The sequence below is a fragment of the Sinocyclocheilus rhinocerous genome, unplaced genomic scaffold (genome assembly GCF_001515625.1).
Source record: "Sinocyclocheilus rhinocerous isolate Xijiao unplaced genomic scaffold, SAMN03320098_v1.1 scaffold4820, whole genome shotgun sequence".
Lineage (NCBI taxonomy): Eukaryota > Metazoa > Chordata > Actinopteri > Cypriniformes > Cyprinidae > Sinocyclocheilus > Sinocyclocheilus rhinocerous.
This window is the reverse complement of record NW_015639763.1, coordinates 148966-167584: the sequence shown is the minus strand read 5'-3', so window position 1 is coordinate 167584 and position 18619 is coordinate 148966. Positions and strand designations below refer to the sequence as shown.

Sequence of the window (18619 nt, the reverse complement as noted above, 5' to 3'; positions counted from 1 at the left end):
CATTCAATTAAGCAAGAAGCACAAACGTTTTTTAAGGCTTCATTTCTGTCTTTTTTTTTTGCTCTTGAATTTCTAGGTTGAAATCTGACGTATTAGTTTGTGATCGCCTTTGATGTGGGATTTCCTAAAAGTATGAGGTGAAGAAAGCCTTTGAAAGTTTTTCTGACACAGTGAATACGTCACATTGTGAGACGTGCAGGATCTTAATGAGAGCCAATCATGATTTTTATGCGAACAAACTAACTAAAGAAGAAAGCACTGAAGTGATTCTCCAACAGACAGCTCCAAATCTGCCTGTAGAGTAGTTCACAGCAGGTCTCTGATCTCTGATGATAGACAGGACTGTCAAAATATGTTGGGTAGGTGCAGTAACGCTAAAGGAAAGAAGAGGAGGACATTTAATGAAATAATTAATGTTAATTCTCCTCAGTGGTACTGACTGGAGCACTGAACTCAAAGTTCACTTTAAACGACTTCCTTTTCCAATACCTTTTTTTTTCTAGCTTTAGCTGATTATGCTCAGCTAAGGAAAAAACTAAAGCTGACTTGTCTGTCTTACTCCCTTTGTTAAAATGATATTCCTCAAGTGATACTACAATTGTGACACTTGAGAATCCATTGTACATCTTGGCACTAGCTCTCAAAGGATTTTACAAATACGCCACTAATTTGTACCCGACCTTGTCAGGATATAAACAAGCTTATCGACTTGCCACGGTATAAGGATTTAGCTCATTCACTGTCGCAGTATTTGTCTTGTTGTGTGACTTTTCCATTCTAAACACTAAACAAACATCCTGTGGACTGTAAGAAATGAATATAATTAACCTTGCTCTTATATTTCCTGAGGAAAATTACAACTATTTGATAAAACACGCCAGAGCACATCAACACATATATACAGTACCTACATGATAATTTAAAGTACTTTTTTCCTTCTTTATATATTTGTATATTTATGAAAAAATAAGCAGAATCAAATCTTTAGCATTGTACAACCAGTTTACTTAACGTGTTGTTCAAACATTTTTTTTTACACAGAATTAGATGTATTAATATAAAAATATAATCCAGTATTTTCCAGTGAGACAAACTAAATTATACTATAAATTTATAAATTTATGGTTTTACTCCTTAATCATGTATTATTTTTCTACATTATTCTACATTATTTTGTACATATATTTTTTATTTATACAAACACTTATTTCTACATTTAAAAAAAATATTAATTAAATAAATTTGTAAGTAAAAAAGAGGAAATAAATATGAAATCAATAAATTAAATAATTCACAAATAGTAAAGTATAAGTATGGTATAAGTGTCATTAGAAAATGTCTCATTAGAACATGCAATGTATTTCTATCTACACTTTTTGACTTGTTTGTTTAAAAAAGATTGTTTATTTATTTCTCCATAATATTATAAGAGAGTTATATTAGGTATATTAGGCTGCTGTCACTTTAAGACCTCGTGCATGGATCCAATATATTGATATATATCCATTTTTAACTGTTTACATTTACCGTACTTAGAATATATCCAAATGTGTTTATATGAATTCTCACCAAAACAGATACATTTTTGTTACCATTCAAGCAAAATAAGCCACAAAAGAGAACTAGTTCTAGTCTAGTTAAAGCTAATGTTACAGCCTCTTGGATCAACCAGGAGTTACGCAGCTTGCTAAATAATATAATGGTTAATGCACAAACCCTTTGTTTACCAGTCTCATAGCCTTTTCCCATTAGTGTAATTAGCACATAAGGTGTGGAGCTGTCATAATACATGTTACATATTCACAACTTTGTGAATCACCTTTTTAGTTTTCTCAGTGGATCTAACCTGTTAGTGTGCGTTTGCGGGTACGTCGGCTCCCACAGCCAGAGCATTCAGAGAATTTCGACCAGGAGCTGAAGGTGCAGTCATCCTTGCACGGCACCCAGCAGCTCCTGAAGCGTGACGGCATCGGCCCGGCCCACCGGAGACACTCTGACACGGCTGCCATCTCATCATACTCGTCCACACAGCTCACTCCTGACAAGACAAACACATCTTTAATACAACAGCTCATTTGCAGTTATTGATGCTTACTTAAAAAAATTTAATAAACATTGCTTACACCGTTACACTTCAGACACTTCAGTCAACACCAATCCAATCAGCCTCATTTATGGACAGAAAATAGGTAGCATAAAGGAATTAACGGAATTAACATGGATGTAAATTCATGGACATGTATTCGCAGCCGAACTGTGCATGGTTTGGACACTAAAAGCCATTAACTTTTCCCCTTAACTCTTTCTTCTACTGCTCTGATTTCAGATCCTCTCGTATGGAAATAGTCCTTCTCTGTATCACCGCCACTGAGGGACGATAAATGATATGGCTTGGCAAATGTGAAGCCGCCTGTTACCTTTTCAGCACACTGCATCCATTCCGCCCACAATGTGATGCTTTCCTTGCAGACAGCAGAGATTGTGCTGAGGACTTTTCGCTCACTGACTTAAATTTGCCACTCTGCCTTACGTGATGACATGTTTTGACAGAGTCCTCCACAACACACATATATATATATATATATATATATATAACATTTTAATTAGTAATAATGATAATAATAATAATAACTCTTCTTACCATCCATACTATAATTTTATTGTCAGTTAAATTATCAAGTTTAAAAAAAAACTGCATAAGTTGTGCATATTGATTTATTTTAATTTTTAAAAAAAAAAAAAAAAAAAAAAAAAGTATAATTATAATTACATGATTTGAATTATGTATAGAGTAGTATGTATGTAGAGTATTTACATTGCCAAGAAACTGTATTAACATATAACTCCACTGATAGGGGCCATATGTTTTTATACACTACGGTTCAAAAGTTTCGGGTTGGAAAGAATCTTATGTTCAACAAGGCTTCATTTATTAGATCAAAAATACGGTGAAAAAAGTCATATTGTGAAATATTTTTACACTTTAAGATAACTTTTCTATTTGAATACAGTATATTTTAAAATGTACTTTATTTCTGTGATGGCAGTTGAATTTTCAGCATCATTACTCCAGTCTTCCAGGTCGCATGATCCTTCAGAAGTCATTCTAATATGCTGATTTGCTGCTTATTAATATTAAAAGCAGCTGTGCTGCTTAATGTTTTAATGTGAAACCTGTGATACGTTTTCAGGATTCTTTGATGAATAGAAAGTTTAGAAGAACAGCATTTATTTGAAATAAATTCTGTATTCTAACATCAAAAAATGTTTTACTGTCATTTTTGACCAATTTAATGCATCCCTGCTAAATAAAAGCATTAACTTCTTAAAAAAAACAAAACATTACTGACCCCAAACTTTTGAATGGTAGTGTGATAAAGAGATCCTCAGACGCTGTCTTTTTTATTCCTCACCAGCTATCTAGTGACTAGCAGTTCTATTCCAAATTAATCAAATCACCCATGCCTACTGATAAACGCAAATGTAGTTAACCATGTTAACTAACATACTGTGAAAACAGTTGTCCTGGAATCACAAATACAGGTGTTTTGTACCTTAAACCTGCAAAATGAGGATAACAACACTACATCCTGAAAGATTAAAGGAATGCGGTGGACAGATGTAGACAAAGAAACAAATTAAGGTAAGGTAAACTGTGTCACTAAACTGCCAAATTTACATTTCTCACCTCTCACAATGGTACATTGATAACATTTCTCATGCTCTTGGGCTCATTATAAAAGTTTCTCTCTTCTACTTAAAACTTTATATTTCCAAGCTAGAAGACCTTTATGTCAGTCTATAGCAGGATGAGCTTCCGGCAAAAAAGCTTCCGGCTGAGTGTGATAGCATTATAGTGATTTTGTAAGCCAATACATTTTTGGATGTATAGGGAAAATTCTTGTTTATATTAATACCATAGAACCTTTTTATAATAATTTTATATTATAATGTAACTATTATATTTTTTATATATATTACAATCCTTTAATTGATTTAATTCAATCATTTAATAAAATAAAATAAATACATTAATTAATAAAATAAATTGTAATTATTTAATTATTAAAACAATATATTCAGTTTAGTTCCCCCTTTAAAAATAGTGTTTTAAGAGTAATACTAAATGTATTTAGAAAAAGTACCATGTTACCATGAGCCATGTTATCTATGTTACCATGTTTTTTTGGATCCATGACAATATTATATTTTTTTTGTGTCAGTGTTCTTTGAAACACCATATTTTACTGTCTGATACCATGACTGAACAACAGTACTTCCACACTACTTTTTGGTAGTGTAAAAAGAAAATAAAAGAAACAAGAAATAATACAGACTTCTTCATTTCTTTTACAAAAGAGTAACTAAAAAAGAAGAAATTCTTATAGTTATTTCAGCTACCGTGAGCCTCCATGCCCAGAGTTTGTTTTTTTGGCTAGTTTTTAGTACAGTAGGTGTTCACTCTCAACTGCATATGCCACATTGATAATTAATAATGTATTGATTCAGATCTGTAGGAAATAAAATTCCAAACCTTGCAGATTTGTGCCAGGCAGTCTCCGAACACAGAAGAGAGGGATCAGAATTAATAATGTATTGATTCAGATCTGTAGGAAATAAAATTCCAACCCTTGCAGATTTGTGCCAGGCAGTCTCCGAACACAGAAGAGAGGGATCAATATAGAGATTAGAATGTAGAACAAAGACCATGTGCATGTTGAAATGCCACTTTAAAAGCCTAAATTAAATTTGACTCAATTCCACAGGAACGCCACCTTCCCCAGGGCAATGTGATGCTGTTCTCTCAGAAAGTGACCCTCTGATGTCTTTGAAGAGGCATACATGTACACATATGCCTTTAACACATCTTATTGATTCCTATTTGAATTTCAAATTTTGTTCTCTGACCAAAGTGTTTGCCTTCTCCACTTCAGAGTAACGTGGGTGGAGATGGTATACAGACGTAGGATGGTGTTTTAATAAAATATCATAGTTTGCTTTTGTTTCTACAGTCATAAAAATTACATATTCAGATTATGATTGCAAAGGCATTTTATTTGTATTTTCGCACTCGAGCACAGTTTGTTAGCTCTACAGTACATGCATGATTACTGCAAAATCAATCTTACTGTATGGCTGATTATTAAATATTTAAACAGATCATAATAAACAAATACTCTGCCATTTGAATGTTTGGGGTCAGATTTTTTATTGTATTTATTTTTTATTTTTTTTAATTAATACTTTTATTCAGCCAGGGTGCATTAAATTGCTCAAAAGTGACAGCTAAGACATTTATAATGATACAAAAGATTTCTATTTCAAATAAATGCTGTTCTCTACAATAATATTAAGCAGCACAACTGTTTTCAACATTGATAATAAATAGAAATGTTTATTGAGAACCAAATCAGCGTATTAGAATGATTTCTGAATGATCACGTGACTCTGAAGACTGGAGAAAATTAATGGCTGCTGAAAATTCGGCTTTGCCATCACAGGAATAAATTACATTTTAAAACACATGAAAATAGGAAACAGATATTTTAAATTGTAATAATATTCACAATATAACTGTTTTTACTGTATTTGTGATCAAGTAAATGCATTATTGGTGAGCATTAAAGAGACTTCTTTTAAAAACATTTTTTTTAAAAATTAAAAATCTTACCAATCCCATAACATTAAATACTCATTTGAGTTCAAATTATCATATTATAATAAAGCGATTAGTGGTCATTATACTAAAATATTGAATGATGCGACTCATCAGAATCAAGAGAACTGTGTAGCATTTGATGTACCTAAAATGACATTGTGCACATGATTGCATATTGATTCAGAGCAATTTGCCCTTCAAATTCAAATGTTAAATGTGAGATTTGAGAAGAGATATTTATCTTTGTTACTCTTTAGAATTTCATATGCCTCCCAGGGTAGACATCGGTTTCTCCCTCCTACTCTGTGTCTACTAGCTTCCTTTTCTTCCTCACACTCGTTCCCGGTTAACACAGTGCCCCAGAGACAGAAAGGTTGACAGTAGTGACATTCTGATTGGAGCGCCCAGGCTGCCCATTTTTAGCACAATTATTTCCCCTCTCTCCTCCATTCCTATACCACTCTCTTTCAATTTATCTCGTCTCCCTATTGTTAACATTTTATTCTTATCTCGGCTCATGACAGGGATCAACTTAATAATGCAGCCACTTACAAAGATGACAATGTTTGCTGACTACCCAAAAGGACATGGCAGAGAACTTTTCTTGGCCCTTAAAAAGACTCTGTCAGACTTGCCAGCTAAGCTCCTCAGTACCCATTAACAGCCCAGCCCCCCCCCCCACGACTCTTTTCATTAGAGTAACCCTTTCATGTGCCAATTAAATGACTACTGAACACCAACAGGCACTGTGAAAGACACTCCCACAGCCACTCCATAATAATGGGAACTGATCAATTGAGACATTTTAATCCATAAAGTGAGACGAAGTTTAGTATGTGTGATGTAATCAATATATGTGCCTTCTTAAATACACCTGACATGATTTAATGGGCACCAAAGAGTTGCTCAATTCAAAATGTCCAAAATAAGATAAAAAAAAAAAAGTACAAGCCGAGTGTGAAATGACAAAGCGTCGAACACCGGCAGCAAAAATTCTAATCCAAAAATACTCCAGTCATTGACATGTCATAATGCAAAAATACAACCCATCTGATAATACAGATTTCTGCATGTGCAGGTTTTGTGGACTATGACAGGAGTGTTCGTTGTACTGTTGGTTGCTAGTAGGGGGTTCATTGTGCAAGAACACATACTAGAAACCAACTCTACAGTGACTTGATGACCTCCAAAGTGTTAAGCGTTGTCAGTGTGAGCGTTGCTGCCTACACTGAAATTCAGTCATACATTTTCAATGAGAGCTGGTGATTTGAGGCGATATGAATGACAGTGACTGCTGGCAGTGGGACACAGGTGAGTAGAGTTTAACTTTATACAAACAAGCAGTGACATAATGCCACCCTCCAGTGTGATTTCACTAGTGATCATAGCAGGTATTTATATGCAAAGTGTGGATCAAGAACAGCATGTAAAACTATTATGAATCACCTTATCCTTTTAGGTTCACAGAATATTGACTTCATGAAATTATTAGGTTGATCTGATTATATTTACTAAATAAATTAAATATTTACTAAATATCTTCAATGCCATTGCCAACATATTTGATTAATTTGAAATGATAACTGATAATATTCTGTGTGATATCTGATTCTGTTATTCAACTTTCTTCATACACTACCATTCAAAGGTTTGGGGTCAATACAATTTTTAACAAAATTAATACTTTTATTCAGAAAGGATGTATTATATCCATAACATTGATAAAAAGTAGGAGTAAATACAATAGTAAATGGGATATAAAAGATTTCAACAAGCATGATTTCTGAAGGGTCATATGAGAGTGAAGACTGGAGTAATGCTGCTGAAAATTCAGCTTTGCCATCACAGGAATAAATTATAATTTTGAAATAATATATTAAAATAAATATTAAAATATGAAACAGCTATTTTAAATTGTCATAATATTTCACAATATTATGTTTTTTTACTGCATTTTTGATCAAATAAATCAGCCTGGATTAGCATAATTTTACTGACCCCAAACTTTTGAATGGTATGTATATAATAGCATATTGAAAAATAAATAAAGAAATATAGCCATTGTGTATTTATTTGCCTGTTACATTTTTTATATGGTGGTTAGGTTTAGAGTAAGGTTGGTGTTAATGGCTCAAAAAAAAAAAAAAAAGTTTCTTATAAAAGAAAATAAATTTCTATTATAAGTAATATAAAGGATTAATATAATTTTGTTTGTTTGTTTCTAAAGCTGTGCATATATTATAGATGCTGTCAATACATCCCTACTGTCCGTTATAGCATTTGTGCACAAAACGCACAAAAAGGTGCATGTAAACATTATACGTGAATAGTAATGAGATCAGACCAGACCAGACTACCAATAAGAGGGCGACAGCGGCGGTCACGTGATCACCAACAGACGCAGTCACTCATATCACCTCACATTTTCAACTCTCACTGAAAACTAATGACTTCTGGTTGCTCTGTCGCTGTAAATCTGTCTGCGAAAGCACAATACGTGTGAGGTTCGCGTTAGTTTTGCAGAGGTGTCTGTCTTTCTGGTTCATTTAGTGTAATTTACTGCATTGCCTTCTAGCCCTGTTATTTATTTTGGAGGATGCTGATAGAGCAAGTGTTCTCGAACACAGCAGGACTCTGCTGCTGGCTCATTTGCATCTGTGTGGCGGTGAGCGTCTGCGTGCCTGTCTCAAGCCACCACTCCACCTGAGTACGCCAAGCATAATCAAATTACACCAGCCGGGGATGCTTGCCTAAAATACAACAATAAATCATCCGGGTACATAAACAACCTGCGTAATTTTTAATCACTAGACTTAAACAAAAGCTTATTGCAGTTGTGGTGGCGGTACTCGCTGTTAGGTCTCGTGGAATAAAAAGCAGGAACGAATCGGTGAACATTCGTAAATTAGCCAAGATTTATTGTTTACTTTAATTTATGCCCTCATGCGGTGAGATCCAAGGGGAGGTCAACAGTATGTCAAGTGCTGGTTTAAATAAACCATGAAATTCAATCTGCACACAAGTAAAAGCTCGCTGCAGTCCATCTTCATGTAATCCGTATCCTAACCTTGCTGTGGGGGCACTCGTACTATAGCAGCTAGTTACTGCTGGCTATTTGAATCTTCCATTGCAGGATAACATTTACACAGACTTATTATTTCTAATGAATGGCCTCATTAATTTTAATGAATGCACTCAATATCTGGAATAATACTGACCTTTGACTCGGCACAAAAATGTCAGCTTTCTTCCATTGTACCAATATGATATTCTGATAAACCGGGGAAGGTCAGTAAAATGTCATACTACATTGTGTCTAAATGTAATAACTTCTGGATACAATCATTTAGTTTAATTTGATCTCAATAAATTCAAGGTTTCTGTGAAAAATACGTAATGTTTGAATATTATTGAAGATGTTTGAAAAATCCATTTATTAGTCTTCCAATTTTGAATTATCATACCCTTTTACATTAACGCTTTATAATAACTACAATACGTCATTATCAAATATAATATTAACATGTACATTCAAATAGGAATACAGATATTTTCATATAAATCAAAAAATTATTATATTTTAATTATTTGAATGGAAATAAAACGAATGACCTTTGAAGCGTTATGTAATGCACTTATGTTCATCAACAACCTATGAATTAAAGTACTGATATCTATTATATATTGATATTTATACAAGTGTTTTTTGAATAGGTGGTAACACTTTATAGGGAATGATTCTCACTATTAACTAGTTGCTTATTAGCATGCCTATAATTAACATATTGGCTGTTTATTAGTACTTATAAAGCACATATTCTGCATGAGCATATTCTACATCCCTAATCCTACCCAATATCTAAACTTAACAACTACCTTACTAACTATTAATAAGCAGTAAATTAGGAGTTTATAGAGGCAAAAGTCGTAGTTAATGGCTTGCTAATGGCGAGAATTGGACCTTAAAATAAAGTGTGATCAAATAGGTTTCAACATTTCTGAAAAATTCTGATATTTAACTGTAATGACACATACTTCATCAGAAACTGTACTGAAATTAATCCAATTCATTTCTGGAATAATACTGACATTTGCACAAAAATGTCAGAATATGTTGAGATTTTTACACTGAAAAAATTATGGTGTTAAAACACACTGAATTAAACGTGAAATTTTGAAAGAGGAAAGACTGGAATAGTATTTTCTTGTAAAACATTTAAATAATCTTTGTTTTATTTACAACTTTAAACAAATCTTTTTTTACAGTAAAGATCACAGAGAAAACACATATACAGAACAGCCCCGTAAATCAAAAAGTATGGTTATGTGACTTCACACGTTTTTTTTTTTTTAAACATGTCACCTGTGCCCTAAAGGCAGTGTTTCTCTTTCATTGTCGGTGATGTTTGACAGCTTTCACTTCCATTCTGTCATAATCACACCGGGGCTGCAGCATGCTGCATTAACACTTCACACACTGTACAGTGCCAATGAACAAAGCAGAGCTCAAAGCCATGAACACAGCCATATACGTACACAGTGATGCATATAGCTCAGAGGGAGAGCCACAAAGGTGGCTATTTAGTGTACCATGAGAACCCACTCTTTTACATAAAGCACAGTTCTCTTACCTCTCATCTCTAATCCTTTGCCACACGATTCACTGGCTCCCGTCATTCCCTGCTGGACAGAATCTGGGACCAGAGTACATGGATGCCATCTGTGTGTCTTCCATCTGAAAAAGAGATGAAGGTTTATAGTGATGGTTTGATGTTAGGAAAGAAACCCCAGCATTGCTGCCAGGAAATACATTTTTAATGCATTTTTACAGTCCAAGACAGGCACTTATAAATATACTAGGTATTATTTAGATATATATAAAATACGAAAAATAATACAAATATGTACACATGTAAGCAGACCTTCCAGTATAAATGCACTGTATATCAATAGAACTCTGGTTACAATACTTAAACCAGTGTTAACCAGTCTTTTATGACACATGGAATTAAAGGGTTAGTTCACCCAAAAATGAAAATTAGCCCATAAATTACTCACCCTCAAGTCATCCTAGGTGTATATGACTTTCTTCTTTCAGACGAATCCAGTCGGAGTTATTAAAAAAATTGTCAAGCTGTTTAATGGCACTCAGCGGGTGTTGCAGTGCTTTTTCTTACAAAAACGCATCGATTCGCTACAGAAGGCCTTTGTTCACCCCCCGGAGCCGTGTGAGACACTCTTTTTTTATGGATGGATTTGCTTTTTATTTAACTTCTTTTGGACTGATGCACTGCAACACCCGCTGAGTGGCATTAAACAGCTTGAAAGATCAAAGACAATTTTTTAAATAACTCCGACTGAATTCGTCTGAAAGAAGAAAGTCATATACACCTAGGATGACTTGAGGGTGAGTAATTTATGGGCTAATTTTCATTTTTGAGTGAACTAACCCTTTAAATGCCTTTCTATTCAGGGGCTATAACAGGAAAATTACTTTCACTCCATGTGACCCAGGTCTTGCCTTGCAAAATAGGAAAAAAAAATGTGACTGTTGAATAAATCCTATAAACCACTAGTAATGAAGTGCTGCATTAAATGAATGACTTTGTTTCAGCATACTAAACAGTTTCTTGTCAATAGTTTTAATTACAAGGGATTTTAATGGCGGATGCCAATGCTGACCTCTAGAGATTAGAGCGGTCAATGGTTAATATGAATCTAATACATTCACTAGTTCACTGCAAATACATGTTTAAAAGTGCAAATATTCCATGCAGGCTATAAATGAATTTGAGTGTATTTAATATTAGATCATTAAGCCTGCATGCATAAAAAAACATAAAAGAACGAAGAAAATGCTGCTTAAAATTATTGTAATTTATACTACAGGGCTGTTGAATGCTAGAATCTGATTGAACGGTTTATGAACTTCTAAGGTGTGCAATTATTTTCAGGGAAACGCATGGCTAAAGTAGTTCCAGGCAGGTTTTGACCCCATTACACGTCCAGATCACTTCGCCAAATGATTTCAGTTATGTCAAAGGTCCTCCTTACAGCCTACAACAGTACAAGAATCAAAACCCACAACAACACTTAACAGTCAAATAAATATAGTAAACAACAAGATAAAAATGACAAATTATTTCAATGTTTTTGCCAAAAAATTACGTTGTATTATGTACCATCAATGGCTCAAGCCTCTGTTTGTAACTAGATCTAAAATTACAATTTGGAATTAGCAACGGAGGCACTTTAAGGACAAAAACCTGATGAATGTCTTGAAATCATCTGAACCATGTGAGTTGTGTTAACTGTAGTATAAGCACAATAACTGACTCAAGTCCATTGAATTATTAAAAAATAATGCACACCCAAGGCTCCACTTCGCGTCATGGCTGCATCACCACCTCAGGTGTGCATTATTTTCTAATAATGCAATGACCCATCGGGAATTATTCCATACTAACATGCAAAAGTTTAGAGTTGGTACATTTTTTTTTATTGTTTTAATGTCTTATTGTCACCAAGGCTGCATTTATTTAATTAAAATACTGTAAAACAGTAATTTGTAATTTATTCCTGTGATGAAAAAATGCTGATTTGGTGCTCAAGAAACATTTCTTATTATTATCAATGTTGAATTAAGCTCTGTTTAATATTTTTGTGGAAAGTGTGATATAATTTTTTGATGAATAGAAAGTTTAAAATAACCTTATTTATTCGAAAATATAAATCTTTTGTAATAATGTAAGTCTGTTATTTTTGAACAATTTAATGCATCGTTGTTAATCGTTTGAAAGTTAGTATATGTCAGCTGCACTGTATTTATTCAACAATGCCCTGTGACTTTTCATGCATTCAGAAGCATTGATTGAGGTTTATTTGCATGGTGTAAAAGCATGAAAGAGTCACACAATGCTCCAGAGCCAACAGTGTTTGTTTGTTTGTTTAAATGGGGCAAAATGACAGAAACAAAATGCTATCTGTTGTAACTATGACTGTGTTAAAAAATCAACCTGCTTCTATTTGTGAATAAACTTGGCAGAATAACAATTTAATAAGTTATTACAACTGCAAAATAGCATTCACATATATTCATGAGTCGGAGAAACTGGCAAATAGCTTGGCATTTACTTGCGCAGTAAATTACAGCTACAATGTGTGACTTGTGTATTTTGAGGATAGTATTGTAAGCTTACAAAAACAGCATATAATATATTTATTCATGGATTTCAGTGCATGCGATTCTGAACTGCTGTGCGCATTTGTAAATGGTTTTGATACTATCAACTCGACAAAACTAAAACTGGCTGGACCGCAAACATTGTATCAGTCTAGCTGACAAGTTGGTAAACCACTAGTGCAATTGCAGTTTATTCACCTGTAAATAGGACAAACCAGAAGAGCCTCACATTCTCTCTCCTCATATAAAGTATCTGGACATTCTTGACCCCCATTGGCCGCCCGCTGGATGATGATCCTGTATCGTGACTGCGAGGGCATGCTGCTGTTCACTGCACAGTACACACACAAAGAACACATTACTTTCACCCATCTTTCACTTTATTAGTATTCTGACAGCGATTACCACAGCAGGAACAATTCAAAAAGCTCTTTAGATAAGAGGTAATGATATGATTCTCTGGTGGAGTTCACTTCCTGTTCCCTGTATGGATCCTAAGCTGATGTAATGACTTCATTTAACAGACATTGTAAGGCTCATTACACATTGCTAATTACTAAAAGACTGATAATAGCACAATTAAGAAGGCGCTCTCATTAACAGAAGACCCAACAGGGTAAAGCACACTATTTACAGAGGGGATATCAGTTATTTAAAACATTTCTTCAAATGTTACCATTTGATTCAATCATAATAAATGCCTGTTTACTCCTGGTTTCTTTAGTGGAAGTAATTGTCAATTAATAGTCTCATTAAAGTGTAATAAAACTGTTATGTGGGTTAGAAAAGCCCCTACTGAGAATGAGCTACATGTATGTGGTCTGGCTTTTACCATGTTTACAGCAGAGGTGAAAGATATCACATCCTAGCAGTCTCAAGCGTGTGAAAGTGTAAATCCTGTTTTCATTATCAACACACTGTCCTCATGGAGGTCATGAATTCTAGATTCTAATAACAAACTCTGTAAATATTATGCTTTTTCTCTTTGGAAAAGAAAGAAATTATTAGATAAGAGAGAGTTGATATGACAAATTATTAGGCAATGTAGTTTTCAATCAAATGAAATGGAATATTCCTGGTTCAATATATGCAACATTCAACCACAGCATTTGCGGCATTTTTTAAAAGCAAAAATCAATTTATAGAAAGGCACTTACAGTAAATGTAAATGGGGCAACACAATAAACTCATGTAGTTTATTTTGTACTTTTTATTCAAAGTCCCTTTTAAAGAGAGACAGCCATAGTTGCTTAAATTCTTATGCCCAAATGGACTCCTAATGTCTTTTAAAACACATTTATTTATTTACTGTGGAAAGAAAGTTAACACAGGTCTTTCTATACTATAATTTATAATGTCCTTTCAAGAGCTTATAAGGTTACCAAGATTTTCAGTTAATAATAACATATTTCAGTCTTTTCAAAAAGTTATTGCATGACTTCAGAAGACAAGGAACATTGTTCACAAGTCTTATGGACCACTTTTACGATACATTTGAGGTGCTTTTTTTGGTCTTGGAGCTAGATATACTGTACATTACTGTTCAAACGTTTAAGGTCAGTAAGAATTTTTTAGATTAATCAATACTTGTATTCAGAAAGGATGCATTAAGGCGCTTTCGCACCGCGTAGTTCAAGGAACTTAGTTCTAGGAACTAGCCAGCAGGGTGGCTCCTAGAGAACAATTTCTCCCTCGACAGCGACATCTTTATTCACGGCATTTCCAATGGAGGACGCCGTGATCGGAGCTGTTTTTGTTGTGTGTCGTAGGTTTCATGATAACAGAGATGGAATGTAAACGCACAATTTACAAGATTGAAAGAGCATGAAAATCTGACTAAATCTCCTATGACAACTTGTAGTGTTATCATCGAGGCTGAGAAAAGAATACAACGCTGCATACAACAAATGCCGTTATAGCCGTTTTCCATGTTCGTGGAAAAAATATTTTTACATGGCTTTTTAAAAATGCCGGGTAGCCGGTGTTTCGTATGCATTTGGCCAATCAGTGTACACTTACATCACTGGTAGCCCCTATAGAACTGTTTTAGACCCTACTCTGAGGTAGGAGCTAATTTAGTATATAAAGTATCTGGACATTCTTGACCCCCATTGGCCGCCCGCTGGATGATGATCCTGTATCGTGACTGCGAGGGCATGCTGCTGTTCACTGCACAGTACACACACAAAGAACACATTACTTTCACCCATCTTTCACTTTATTAGTATTCTGACAGCGATTACCACAGCAGGAACAATTCAAAAAGCTCTTTAGATAAGAGGTAATGATATGATTCTCTGGTGGAGTTCACTTCCTGTTCCCTGTATGGATCCTAAGCTGATGTAATGACTTCATTTAACAGACATTGTAAGGCTCATTACACATTGCTAATTACTAAAAGACTGATAATAGCACAAAGAAGGCGCTCTCATTAACAGAAGACCCAACAGGGTAAAGCACACTATTTACAGAGGGGATATCAGTTATTTAAAACATTTCTTCAAATGTTACCATTTGATTCAATCATAATAAATGCCTGTTTACTCCTGGTTTCTTTAGTGGAAGTAATTGTCAATTAATAGTCTCATTAAAGTGTAATAAAACTGTTATGTGGGTTAGAAAAGCCCCTACTGAGAATGAGCTACATGTATGTGGTCTGGCTTTTACCATGTTTACAGCAGAGGTGAAAGATATCACATCCTAGCAGTCTCAAGCGTGTGAAAGTGTAAATCCTGTTTTCATTATCAACACACTGTCCTCATGGAGGTCATGAATTCTAGATTCTAATAACAAACTCTGTAAATATTATGCTTTTTCTCTTTGGAAAAGAAAGAAATTATTAGATAAGAGAGAGTTGATATGACAAATTATTAGGCAATGTAGTTTTCAATCAAATGAAATGGAATATTCCTGGTTCAATATATGCAACATTCAACCACAGCATTTGCGGCATTTTTTAAAAGCAAAAATCAATTTATAGAAAGGCACTTACAGTAAATGTAAATGGGGCAACACAATAAACTCATGTAGTTTATTTTGTACTTTTTATTCAAAGTCCCTTTTAAAGAGAGACAGCCATAGTTGCTTAAATTCTTATGCCCAAATGGACTCCTAATGTCTTTTAAAACACATTTATTTATTTACTGTGGAAAGAAAGTTAACACAGGTCTTTCTATACTATAATTTATAATGTCCTTTCAAGAGCTTATAAGGTTACCAAGATTTTCAGTTAATAATAACATATTTCAGTCTTTTCAAAAAGTTATTGCATGACTTCAGAAGACAAGGAACATTGTTCACAAGTCTTATGGACCACTTTTACGATACATTTGAGGTGCTTTTTTTGGTCTTGGAGCTAGATATACTGTACATTACTGTTCAAACGTTTAAGGTCAGTAAGAATTTTTTAGATTAATCAATACTTGTATTCAGAAAGGATGCATTAAGGCGCTTTCGCACCGCGTAGTTCAAGGAACTTAGTTCTAGGAACTAGCCAGCAGGGTGGCTCCTAGAGAACAATTTCTCCCTCGACAGCGACATCTTTATTCACGGCATTTCCAATGGAGGACGCCGTGATCGGAGCTGTTTTTGTTGTGTGTCGTAGGTTTCATGATAACAGAGATGGAATGTAAACGCACAATTTACAAGATTGAAAGAGCATGAAAATCTGACTAAATCTCCTATGACAACTTGTAGTGTTATCATCGAGGCTGAGAAAAGAATACAACGCTGCATACAACAAATGCCGTTATAGCCGTTTTCCATGTTCGTGGAAAAAATATTTTTACATGGCTTTTTAAAAATGCCGGGTAGCCGGTGTTTCGTATGCATTTGGCCAATCAGTGTACACTTACATCACTGGTAGCCCCTATAGAACTGTTTTAGACCCTACTCTGAGGTAGGAGCTAATTTAGTTCCCCCAAACGGAGTTCCTAGAACTAAATATGTTCCTAGCTCCTGCGGTGCAAACACGTCTAAATTGGGTACTTCTGCCAATAGTTCTAGGAATTAGGTTCCTCCGATGTGAAAGCCCCTTTAGTGACAGTGAAATTTCCCTAAATTAATGAAATATTAACTGTTATACTTATAACCATGTATACACACACTCCATAAAGCCCCTATTTTACAAATAATAATGCAATCAGGAGATGGTGTGATGCAATGAGCGGTTTCCACATTTTTAAACATTTAAAATGAATGAAAACAACGTGCACAGTTATCAAAGACGTGAGTGCGCATACAGTCATGGAAAACTATGTGTTCGGCAGTTAAAGACGCGGTGCGTCTGTGGAGTGTGCGTCATGGGAAACAATGTGCTCAGTAATTAAAGAGGCAGGGTGGCGTTTCTGTTATTTGGTTTGTGACATCCTTACGGGAAACTAAGTTTTTGGAACCGAAACTTAGAAATTGTATAGCCGGTGTTTCGTATGCGTTTGGCCAATCAGTGTACACTTACATCACTGGTAGCCCCTATAGAACTGTTTTAGACCCTACTCTGAGGTAGGAGCTAATTTAGTTCCCCCAAACGGAGTTCCTAGAACTAAATACGTTCCTAGCTCCTGCGGTGCAAACACGTCTAAATTGGGTACTTCTGCCAATAGTTCTAGGAATTAGGTTCCTCCGATGTGAAAGCCCCTTTAGTGACAGTGAAGACATTTATAATGTTGCAAAAGATTGCTATTTCCATTAAATGTTTAAATTAGGGCTGTGCAAAAAATCAAATGCGATTTTCATGCGCATCTCGTCAGTAAAGCCGCTTCTGGTGATTAGTAGTTAGGGTTGGGTATCGTTAGAAATTTTCCGGTTCCGATTCCGGTTCCATTTAAATTAACTATTTTAAATTTTTTTTTTTACTATTTTACCTTCATTGAATGTAGTGTTGCTGGAAGGTAGTAAGTAATGTTGAGTAATGCTAGTCCATCAGTCAAATGTGCTTCAAAGTTGATGTTTTTTACACTGTCAATAACATTTTGCTTTTCAAGCAGGAATAATTCTATGTTCACCTCCTGAGTCTTTCTGGTAGAAATTATGTGCTCAGTAATTAAAGAGGCAGGGTGGCGTTTCTGTTATTTGGTTTGTGACATCCTTAGCACCAGAACCGTTTTCGGAACCGAAACTTAGAAATTGCTCACGGTTCCGGTTCTTTTAAAAAAACAGAACCGGTTCTCGGTTCCCAACCCTAGTAGTAAATGCCGCTCCATCTGAAAGCACATGCTGGAGATTTACTACTAATCACCAGAAGCGGCTTTACTGACAGGATTCGCATGAAAATCTATTTCGATTTTTTGCCCAGCCCTAGTTTAAATTCTTTTGAACTTTCTATTCACCAAAATATAAAGTTTCTGCAAAGACTTATTTAACAAAAATATGTTTAAAAAAAATTACCGACCCCAAACATTTGAACAGTGTGTAACTTTTGAACTTTTGAAACAATGGTAAGAGCTGAGTCAAAAAATAAATAAAAGCATGCCGTTTTGGAAGGACATGAGGGTGAGTAAATAAACACTTTTTATTTTCAGCTGAACTATCCTTGTAAGTGAGGTACCATTGAAATGTCACAGCTAAAGGTTGATCAATACCTGGCAGGCATGTGGTAGGGCAGGTTGTCCATTCACTGAAAGGAGTCACAATGCAATCTTTCTTACAGGGCAGTAAACAGGGTTGAATGGTGTCTGGTCGGGCAGATTCTGGACACCTATGACACACACACACACACACACACACACACACACACACACACACGGAGAACAGAGAGAAGGAACATTTTTTTCACGATC

At 34.8% G+C, this 18619-nt stretch overlaps 1 protein-coding gene across 1 annotated transcript in view; it reads right to left on the bottom strand.

Annotated features, from left to right (window-relative positions):
* Positions 1–18619, bottom strand: part of thsd7ba (thrombospondin, type I, domain containing 7Ba) — a 203199-nt gene that overhangs the window by 51132 nt on the left and 133448 nt on the right. The window contains exons 11-14 of the mRNA XM_016567351.1: positions 18422–18537; positions 13041–13173; positions 10291–10394; positions 1847–2038 (exon numbers count right to left, since the gene is read on the bottom strand). Of these exons, the coding sequence (XP_016422837.1) occupies positions 1847–2038; positions 10291–10394; positions 13041–13173; positions 18422–18537 (545 nt within the window). The remainder of the gene's footprint in view (positions 1–1846; positions 2039–10290; positions 10395–13040; positions 13174–18421; positions 18538–18619) is intronic.